The sequence below is a fragment of the Arachis ipaensis genome, chromosome B02, assembly GCF_000816755.2.
Source record: "Arachis ipaensis cultivar K30076 chromosome B02, Araip1.1, whole genome shotgun sequence".
Classification (NCBI taxonomy): domain Eukaryota; kingdom Viridiplantae; phylum Streptophyta; class Magnoliopsida; order Fabales; family Fabaceae; genus Arachis; species Arachis ipaensis.
The window spans coordinates 86,934,400-86,945,841 of record NC_029786.2 but is presented as its reverse complement, the minus strand read 5'-3'; the positions used below and the strand labels follow the sequence as shown (position 1 = coordinate 86,945,841).

The window sequence follows — 11,442 nt, the reverse complement described above, 5'->3', positions numbered from 1 at the left end:
GAGATTGAGATTTCTCTTCTTCTTCTTCACTGATTCTTCTTTCTTCAGCAGCCGAAAGTTCTCTCCTCTTTGGCTGGATAGTCATTTCTGTTTGATATTACAGCTTTAGAATTTTTTTTTAGGTAAGAAAAAAATGGCTGATAGAGTTATGTTGAAAGTGTATTATTTTGGTCAGATTTTATTACAAACATCTGAAGGCGTGAAATTTGTATGTGAGAATCCGTTAGATATTGTTATTCCATTTACAATCTCGTTTGAAGAATTAAAAGGTGTAATTTCTAAGAAGATAGATCCTCAAATGTCAAGGAAAGTGTCATGTATTTTATACAGGTATCCTATATCGGTATTTGGCAGATTCGTTCAATTTCAAACCAAATATATAACTGATGAAGCAAGCATGCAAGAGATGTTTTCAATGTATATTGTAAGTCGCTCTCAGATGTCGTTCATTGAGTTATATATTGAGTTCGAACAATCTGAAGCTGATCGAAATATTGAACAGGAAGATTACAGTAGTGATAGTGAGGAAGAGTTTGACAGCAACTATGAGGTCGTTGGTGCAGATGGAGATGAAGATCAAGCTGACGACATTATGGAGGCAGATGTCACAGAAGTGGCAAATGCACTAGTAAACCAACATCTGTTTGAGGAACAATCTTTCATGCGCGCGTTGGATTTGGAAGCTATGCATGCACCGGAATTTTCTGAATATACGAATGCAGGTACGTAATTTGAATATATGTATGAGATATTAAAATTTTGTTGTTTATTATATTATTGATGGATTAATTAGTTACGTGACATGTGAAAATATAATTAGTTAGCATTTGTTTATGTCTTTATTTAGTTAAATTTAAGAGAATGTTGTATTTTATTATTTATTTGGTTAATATTAACTAGTATTTATTTATGTATTTACGTATTTATTTCCTTGATGGTGAGATAATTAGATGATTCTAAACAAATATATGTATATATTTATATTAATTTAGTTAATGTTTGTTTAGGATGTGTATAAATTTAAGATAACTTAAAAATGATTTATAATTTATCGACAGATTTTACTTTTAATTTCACTTATTTAATATTTATTTATTAAATATTTATCACATGGTAAATTTGCTATGGAAATGAAATTTAGTTCTAGGGAAGCTATCATTATGGTGATGAAAGATTATACCATCTGTAGAGGTATAGATTATCGGATGTATGAAAGACAGAAATTTGTAATAGGAAAACATACTTGGCCTTCTTGCAGTTCATCTAACAACCTCCTAAAGTGAGTAAAAGAATGAAATCTATATGGTCGGTCAGTACAATCCTAATTACGCCACCTAATATCATTTATTTTGTTAACAAACCCTAAGCCAAAACATTAAGATACGGTGTAACATATAGCTGAAGTTGTTTCTAGATAGTTTTACCTATTTACAAGCAGAAAAAGCTGGGGATTGATAGGAATCGGCGCAAGAAACGGTAAACGGATCCAAGCCCAAGTCAACAAAAGTGTTAGTGCACCATCGACCTCCTTACAGTCGAAACGAGATGCCCTACAAAGAGATTTGTATAAGTGCTCCAGGCAAGCTGATCTCCAACTGAATTCACTGATACTAGTAAAATCTCACAGCAAAGGCAAAACTTTTCAATGCACCACTGCCTCAAACTTGTCTCCAAACAAGATCGTCCCGAATAACAATATGATGTGGCACTTACATACCTTTGAATCTCAATTTCATCATTCAACATTAAACGGTCTTTTAGCTTATAGGGTATCAAAACTATTTACTGTTGCTCCTATCACGAAAGACCATTAATTAGAATACCAAGTATCATAGCCACATCTTCTAATGTGACGACACACTCACCAATCGAAAGGTGGAGCGTATGTGTATTCGGATGCCATCTTTTGATCAATGTGTTGACCAATGCTCCCTGACACTGGATTACTCCAATTTAGGAAACGTGAAAAAAACTAGTCTCCCGTATATGCCCCTCCACAATAGAATTATACAGATTCGATGGCAAATAGTGGTTACAGGTCAACATCCGTAAACTCTACATAACGTAGCCAAATTTCACATCAATAAAAAATATCCATAAAAATTTAATTATAATTATAAATATCATAAATATATTAATAAACTTCTAATAACAATTTATTACTAACTAATCAAATATCTAACAACAATTATTAAAACACCTAATTATATCTATATTTATAAAAACAATTAACATATTAAATGCTCTAAAATATTCAAAAATTTATTTAACAAAAATCCATATAGTACTAACTATATTTTCTAACAATATCGGAAATTCATTAACAAAATAAATAAACACATATTTAAAAGTTTTATATATAACGTTATCAATAACATTTTAACTATCATTTAATTATTATTAATAATATTATTTTCTAATATTATTTTTATTATTTTTATTAAATTAAAAAATTAATAACAATAACTTACATAATTTAAGTGACTGAGATCATTAATAATATGTAGCCTTTGACAATCAATTTTTTTAATTTTTAGTCTTCTTGATATATTTAATTATTTATGCTTCGTTGATGTTGGAAATAGTGGCTTCAGTTCTTCAACTTTGAAGAGCTTCAGAGAGAATTTGGTGGTAGGGATGTGGAATTGTAAAAGGGATGGATGAATGAGAGAGAAAGAGAGTGTGTGGCTCGGGAGTATGTAAATCAACGATAGAGGGATCACATATATGGGCGACACGTTGACGACGGTACGTAAATTGAACCGTTCGATTACCTCTCCTTCAAATTAGACCGTCTGATTTACCACCATTCGGTCAAACATCCTGTTCTTCCATAATGGTGCAACGCACCAATTTAGCTCCCATTTATATTAAAAAGTGTACACGTTATATTGAATTATTGATATAATAATTAATAAATTTATATTTTTAACTTTTTGATTAATGGCTTTTTAAAACTTATTAGCAGTTTGAATTGTAATTACCTTTTGATAAGCTACGGACCTAGCGCTCAAAAATCAAAACTAACCGGCAGATAGCGGCTGATATTTGGCAGCGGTTTTTTTCAACCGCTGCTAAATAGAACCTGCCAGCGGTTCTTGCGGCGGTTTTAGGGGACGCTACCAAATGATCTCATTTTGCAGCGGTTTTTCGGTCACCGCTGCGAAATGTACCCGTTTTGCAGCGGTTCTTGTGGCGGTTTTAGGGGACGCTACCAAATAATCTCATTTTGCAGCGGTTTTTCTGTAACCGCCGTAAAATGTAAAGTTGTTGAATACATTGATACTCATTTTGCAGCGGTTTTTGTCTAACCGCTGCAATATTATTTTTAACTTGAATTTTTTTTGTATAAACATTATTGGCTTCTTAAAACTATTCTAGTCCTCGCTATTTTTTTTACTGAAAAAACATGTTTCAAATACTGCAACTTAATGCATTAAATAAATTTTTATTTTTGTGTTACATAAAAAATAATTCATTAATTAAAAAAATATTTATAAATGAATAACTAAAAATAAATTTATGAATCAGGTTTTCTCTTGGACTATCAGCCATTTTGAGTTTGTATTCAACCATAAATGGTAACATAAAAATCAAGTGAACGTCCAAATTCATAAACTCAAAACAAAGTTCAATGGAGCATAAAAATCAGAATTACTAAAGTAGACAAACAAGTTTTGAGTCATAATTTCTCATCAACATCGTATTGACCTGGCCAGAAATACTCTGTCAGAAATCCGCTGCAGTGACATGATAATGGATCTGATAAGTCATCTCTAAATCATGGCAACTTGTTCAAATCGAAACCCCCTTTTTGCAGCATGTACGACATCTTCTCTATGTTGGGTGTTTAAAGTTTCATTGTCTTCTGGAACCTTATTGAGCTCAACATCCCTGGAGATGTCATATCCACCGGAGGAGATAGCATCTAAATCGTCTTCTGAATTAGTGTCTGCTCCATCTAGAGTGTCAGCAACTATTTTGCCTGAATATTCAGCTGATACTGAATATATGAATATGCAACCAATAACATATAAATCTACTTAAAAGATACTGATAACTTCTAGGTCATTACCTAGTTATTAACGAAAAAAATTGCGAAATTATGGAAAGAGGACTTTCAAAATTAACAAATACAAAATTAACTATTACCATCTCCTTCATCGGTAGTTTGGACAGATTTCTTGGAAAGAAGCTCTATAATAGCACGTTCTATATACTTCAATTCCTCTGTTGAAGCAATCTCCAACTCAACACCATGCGAGTTATTAAAGCGAATCTGCACCATAGTAAAATGTATAGTTGATGGTCTTTTTTGTAAAGCATATTGTGTCTCTGTAATTCACTTTCTATGCTAGAAATTTATTTCTAATCTTTAATTCAGCAAGTATGTCTTCAGATGTCCTACCAGCTACAAAAGTCACAAAAACATAGCCAAATTTCTCCTCGTACCTTAATCCCCATTCATGAAGGTCCTACAAATTTTAGCATGAACGTAACAACTATCATTGGTTAAATGTTGTACGCATATATCAAAGTAAAATACTTATTAATCAAATAATGTTTAACTTAAGTGTTTAAGGGTATGGCTAATGAACAGACCTGCACAGTAGCTTCGTTCGCCATTTCCAAGTATTCATTAGAACAAGAGCATCCTGATATAGCCTCCAACCAAGACCTAACATTCAACTTACGGTACCATATGTCTCTGGCAACCGTAATTGCATGTTTCAATGAAGAGAATGGAGAGGCCATAGCCATTTTGTTAGCGAATATTGTGCCTGCATAGCATGATGAGAAATCCTCCATTTTTATTACTCCTGTTACAACACAATTTTAGCATTAAATATATTTGTCAATGATAACAATATCGTAATTCAAGATAATTTACTCGATATCATAATTTTCTTTATTGGAGGTTAAGAACAATAACAATGATGATGAGAACAACAAAGTCTTGAAAACTAATTTTTAAAAGCAATAATCGTTGGAAAAAATAAGGAACTGGTGGTATTCATGAAAATCAACTTAAAATGAAAACTTAATTCAAATACGAAAACACAGATAGTAATGTAACCAGCAAACTGCGTACATCCTAAACACTATTAAACTTATCAAACACACACAGATACTCTAAAAATGATGTACATGTTTAGCCATATTTTCAGTATGCCACATAATCGATGTTATCAGAAACATCTGCTACTAGGTCTTCTATATCATCATCCCTTGTCAACTGTAACTCACTGATGTCACCTGCTGCTGACATGTTCAACCCGGGCTGAGGAGAAAAAGCAACTTCAACATCATCATTCTCTCCTCCCATGTCATACAAGTCTCGTGGTTTTACATGAACCACTACACTCCATTCTTGATCTACTTCATCACATATATAGTACACGAGATGAGCTTCTGATGCCAATATGTACGGTTCGTCCTCTTCTCGATCACCGGTGTGAATTGGACGAGCGAAATTAACGTTGGTAAGGCCCAGATGGTCTTGTTTGATTTCTCTGCTCGTAGTTGTAGCAGCCCAAATACATTTGAACAAAACCACTGTAAAATGGCAGCTGTAGTTCAGTTCGATTATGTCCACAATTTTTCCATAATATGGAACACTACCAACAGATACTCTGTTGTCACGCATGCTGGCATAACTTCTTGTATTGGATGAGACATAAACTCCAATATTTTGTGTTTTTAGCCCGTCTTCCTTTGTGATAGTTCTAAACTTGTACCAATTGACGTTGTATGCCCCAAAACGTCTTGCCTGAAGCATGGGACCACATGCCAGCAACTTCATTTCTTTCAAATGTACAGTATTGTCCATTGGAACCTAGCACCATAAATTAGAGTTTGTTCATATAAAAAATTGGAGTTCATAATTTATAATTCTAGGGCACAAATAAGTTGGTCAGGTTAAATTTCTACGAACCTCACGCTTGAACCGGCGAAGAAATTCTGCATGCACAACACGGTCTATCCTAGATTGCGACCTTGTTTGATCCTGTAATTTTCGCTTGGTTTCTGACCTAAATATACTTTACGACATAACAAGAAATTAGTCCAACGATTGAGTGTTTGAAATTGGTTATAATCGTGCTTAATGATTACATGTGCATACTTACTCAATAAATAGAGCGATGGCCTCGCAATTGACTAGCACATGACGATGTGTCTGATCTCTTTCCATTGGGGTCAGTACAAAATGTGATACAGCCCCTGAAGCTTTTCCAATTTCTGGGAACATAGTACATCCTGTATTAACTGTAACATCAACAGGTCGATCGTCAACTCGCACTGGTCGGTTGATTCTAGTCTCAATATTATCCAAATATCTGGAGCAGAATGTCAAAATCTCCTCGGATGAATAGCCCTCCGCAATTGAGCCTTCTACTTGTGCCCTATTACGCACGTATTGCTTCAATCGTCCTAAGTACCTTTTACATAAATATGACATAACGCTTAGTATATACGTAACGAATTTGAAAAAAAATGTCTTAAATGCATTTAGTAGCAAGCTAACCTTTCTATTGGATACATCCACCGATAATGTACCGGGCCACCAAGTTTTATTTCATCAACGAGGTGCACCGTAAGGTGAACCATGACAGTAAAGAAGGATGGAGGAAAAATCATTTCCATCTGACACAGAGTTTGCACAACATGATTCTGAAGGGCACCAAGCTGCATAGGATTTATAGCTTTTCCACAGAGTTCTCGGAAAAATGAGGACAGATTCGCAATCACATTTGATACCGGACTTGGCAATGCCTTCTTCACCAAAATTGGAAGTAATTGTTCCATTAGAATGTGGCAGTCGTGACTCTTCAACCCATACAACTTGCGCTGCCGGATGTCAATACAACGAGCAATATTGCTCGAGTAACCATATGAAAATACCACGTTCTGTAGAGTCTTCATGAATACATCCTTCTGTGGATTTGACATTGTGAAGATTGCTGAAGGATACTTACCACCTTCGTCCGGCCACAATTCAGGCCTTATGCCCATGCTTTGTAAATCTTTGCGAGCCTTAAGATTATCTTTTGATTTGACGCTATCGTTTAAGATAGTGAAGACCACATTGTCACAAATGTTCTTCTTTATATGCATCACGTCAAGGTTATGACGCAACATGTGATCCTTCCAGTACGGGAGTTCAAAGAACACACTCCTCTTTTTCCAATACGAGTCATCTTGATCTGCATCTTCACCAATGCGTCTTCTTTTGGCTGTCAGAGTTGAGTTCTTCCCAAACGATACTTGCATGTTACACTGCTGCCTTAAGACATCTGCTCCAGAATACTTCTTCGGTGGATCTCTGCTTTCAACTTGTCCGTCAAATCTAATCCGGTCTACTCTATATTTATGGCCCTGATTCAAGAAGCGGCGATGGCCCGTGTAACACCATTTTTGACTGAATGTTAGTCGCTAAGCCTTAGCGTCCACATTACACGTGGGATAAGCTAACCCACTGTACGTGTTCCACCCAGGTAAATTTCCCAACCCTGAAAAATCGCTAATAGTCCACATTAGCGCCACACGCATCTTGAAAGTGGTCCCCTTATTAGCATCATAAGTTTCAATGCCATCCTAGAGTTGCTTCAACTCATCCACCAGGGGCTCCAAATAAACATCGATGTCATTACTTGGCATTCTAGGACCAGGAATAATCATAGAGAGTATAAAAGATGCCTGTTTCATGCATAGCCAGGGAAAAAGATTGTACGGAATAAGAATCACAGGCCAAATGGAATACGTGGTACTCATATTTCTAAAAGAATTAAAACAGTTACTTGCTAAAGCTAAGCAAACACTGCGAGCATCGTTAGAAAAAAAAGGATACTTTGCATCAAAGTCTTTCCATGCTTCAGCGTCCCTTGGATGCCTCAAGTACCCATCGTTGTTATCTGCCTCTTTAAACCATAACATGTCAGATGAATTTTTGCTACTCATGAATAACCGTTGCAGTCGTGGTATAAGAGGAAAGTAACGGAGAGTCTTCAGTGGGAGAGGCTTTCTGTTTTTCCTGACAGGTATTTTGAGTTTCGTAACGGAACCCTTTCGCGTCTTCTGCTTCCATCGTGAAGTCCCACACTGCTTGCATTTGGCCGCGTCCTCATTCTCACCCCGTACAACATGCAATCATTCGGGCATGCATCTACCTTTTTGTACTCAATCCCCAACTTTCGGATAGTTTTCTTGGCTTCATACAAAGTGGACGGGAATTTGGCTTGCTCAAATGCATCCCGCAATAAGTCCAAAATCATCGACATAGCCTTGTCACTCACACCACACATACACTTAATGTGATAAAGCTTCACTAGGAAAGACAATTTTGAGTATTTCGAGCAGCTGAGATATAATTCCTCCACTCCATCCGCAAGAAGATCGGCAAAATCCTGTGCCTCGCGACTTGGACCATCGTACAAGTACGGCAACTCTATATCATCGTCTTCTACAGGATCCGCTGTTGTGGTCTCCTCACTTCCAGGAGGCATTGTGAAGTTAAATGCCTCGTGCACCATTTGAAGATATGGATTCACCTCGGGTGTAGGTTTCTCAACTATCGGTGTGCAAGTAGAGCTCTCCTCAGCTGGTTTCTCACCATAACGCAACCACAAAGTATAGCCAACGGGAAAGGGCTTTATCAACAAGTGGTCATACGCATCTTCTCTTGTTTGCATAAATTGAAACCCACATTGAGGGCATGGACACTTTATCATGTTATCCGAAGACGCATTCGCAAATGCAAAGTCTAGGAACTTATTAAGTCCTCGTCTATATTCTATACTATCTCGTGACTTAGGAATCCAGGTTTTGTCCTTATATATTATACACCAAATATACGGTTTAATAATTAATGTGATACAACTTTTTCATCACTAATATAATGTTAACTATCTTACTGTATTCATTCCGCATGATATAAGAAATACCGTTCTAAAAACATAACATGTATGGTAAAATACGTGTGCAACTACGAACATTAAAATTTATACTAAAATGTGCAGTACAGGTAGAATATAAAACTAATATAAAACAAAAAATACGCCATATAATTACAGTTATAATACGACGATAGAATTTACGCCAACTACTTTTTGGCAAAAAATAACAAGATTCATTTTTACATATAATAGTCATTCATATAAGTTCATTCATGGAGTACCTTACGAAAATTTTTTGTACGTAAAACACTCCTCCTATAAATCTTTTTATAGGAGGGAATTTAAAATTACTGTACTCTTATTTGTATTCAAAGTTTATTTTTATGTTTTATTTTAGGTATGTTAATAAAAAATTTTAGCATTAGTTTTAATTTTTTTTATATTTTCTAGAGCTATATTTTTCTAGCTTTCTTAGAGGGGGCGAATAGTGACCTCGTCCCCCCCTCGAATTTTAAGAAACTATACTTACATACGAGATATGTATGTTAGGAATAAAAAAATATTACATAATTTAATAGTTTTATATGTCATTTTACTATCTTAACAGTTTAGTTCGTTAATATTTTTTACTTAACTAATTTAATATCATATCTTCAAGTCTTTGTACCTTTTAAATTAGTTTTTATGTAATTATCATATTAAAAATAAAATTGTGAATATATATTGATAAATCTTTTCAAAAACCAACTCTAATAACTATATGTTAACTACTTTTATGGAATGAAAAAATTTATCTAAATTTTGGCCCCTGCATATTAAACTTTCTAGATCCGTTCCTGTATATGGTATTAACTAATTAAAGAGAACATAAAAAGAGATTAAAAATATGAAGTAACTTCTATAATAATAAATTCTTTAATAATATGTATAATAAAAAAAAATCTTTAAAGCGATGTAACTCACCAAAAATTTTTTCTAGTATAAATTACAAATCATCAATAGAGTGACTACTAATTGGTACTCAGCGGAGGAACACATCAAATCCAAAAAAAATGAGTCAAACTATTTTAATTAAGTCTTACAATTTTTATAAACTAGGATTAATATTTATAATTAGATAATGAATAAGCTAAATATTAATTCAATATGTCAAATAATAACAATATTCATTAATAAATTACCATTTCTTAAAATTAAAAAATCAAGACACCCATTGAGAGTATTATTATGACAAACCAATAAGGGAACTAATAAATCCAAGATACTCCAAATAGTACAACATATACACATAACTCATTACGCACCTTATGTTTGTAGGTCAAAGATGCAAAAAAAAAAAGTCTGAAATGTGTATCAAATAAAAGTAAAAGAGTTAGTAAACCTAAAATTACATCCAAAAAAATTATTCTCTTCATCCAAACATTTTCAAAAAGTTTTATCATAAAAAATAATATAAGATGATTATATTCTAAACCAATAATTAAGGAATAGGTTATCTGTAATAACATATTTCACGTACAACATACTTAAAAATAGAAAAAAAAAGAGATCAACAATATAAAAAGTACACAAAACTAATTTATTGTTTTAATTATTTGTTGAGAGATTATTTAATTATTTCCCAGCTATGGGGTTGCTGTTTTTATGTGCTGCTATTCTCTATTAGTAGGTGGATTTCTTTGGTTTTCTATTTTTTTGTTTTAGTCTGATAAATTAGAGAAGGATAGTGCATGTTGGGTTTCTTTTTGTTCACTTCTTTGAATTTTGTTGCCGAGAATCAATCATGTCTAATGATGTGTCATTTGATAATATGTAAGTCTGTTTGAGGTGGTTAATTATTATATGTTTTCTTTATCTTACTATATTGGTCTGCTCCTTCTCAACCCTCCCGACCAAAAACCCCTTCACATTTCAACTTTTTTATGGTAGTCCATGCCTGTAGAAAGCTATTGTAAAAGAGATTCAACCTGATTCCTTTAATAGGATTTGAAGGGTTCCTTTGCCAAAAAGTTCTAACAGATTGTATTAGTAATTAGAATCATTATTTAATGAAGTGATATATATTTGATCACTACTAAGCTGGTCCAACAAGGGGGATTCGGTTCATACTTTGAAGGTGATTAGGCATGCTTATATTGGAGGTGATTCTTGCTATTTATATGCTTATATTGGTTGTCAAACTTGCATTTTGAACTTAGCCTTTAGGATAAAGTTTTCATGGTGGAAAGTTCTCAATCATATTTGTTTGTGTGTTGAGTTGATGAATCGTGTATATAGGTTATTCTGTGATGTACAATGGATTTGGAGTTAAAGTTAATGGTTACAATGACGGTGTGAAAGCACTGATGTCAATATCGTTATCATCTTTATTGTGTTATCTTATGATCCGAACTACTTGTAGCGAGTCTTCCACTATGAGGACGATGGAAGAGGGATCATAAAGCGGAGAATTGTACAAAGAATAGGAAGTTCCTGGAGGAACGCAAGAAATTATTTGTTCCATAAGGTTTATGATGAAGAACTGACTTTTGAGGAAAACCTCAAGCGT

The 11,442-nt window shown here is 34.0% G+C and overlaps 2 protein-coding genes across 2 annotated transcripts; both read right to left on the bottom strand.

The window, feature by feature from the left end:
* On the bottom strand, positions 3,777-4,809 carry LOC107627546 (uric acid degradation bifunctional protein TTL-like). The gene is made up of 4 exons (XM_016330380.1): positions 4,603-4,809; positions 4,416-4,475; positions 4,153-4,279; positions 3,777-4,003 (listed from the first exon to the last, which is right to left on the bottom strand). Exons 1-4 carry the CDS (start codon positions 4,807-4,809, stop codon positions 3,777-3,779), a joined length of 621 nt encoding a protein of 206 aa, XP_016185866.1.
* Positions 5,165-7,959, bottom strand: LOC107627545. Its single transcript, XM_016330379.1, has 6 exons — positions 7,819-7,959; positions 7,621-7,698; positions 6,527-7,377; positions 6,129-6,440; positions 5,936-6,032; positions 5,165-5,836 (listed from the first exon to the last, which is right to left on the bottom strand). Exons 1-6 carry the CDS (start codon positions 7,957-7,959, stop codon positions 5,165-5,167), a joined length of 2,151 nt encoding a protein of 716 aa, XP_016185865.1.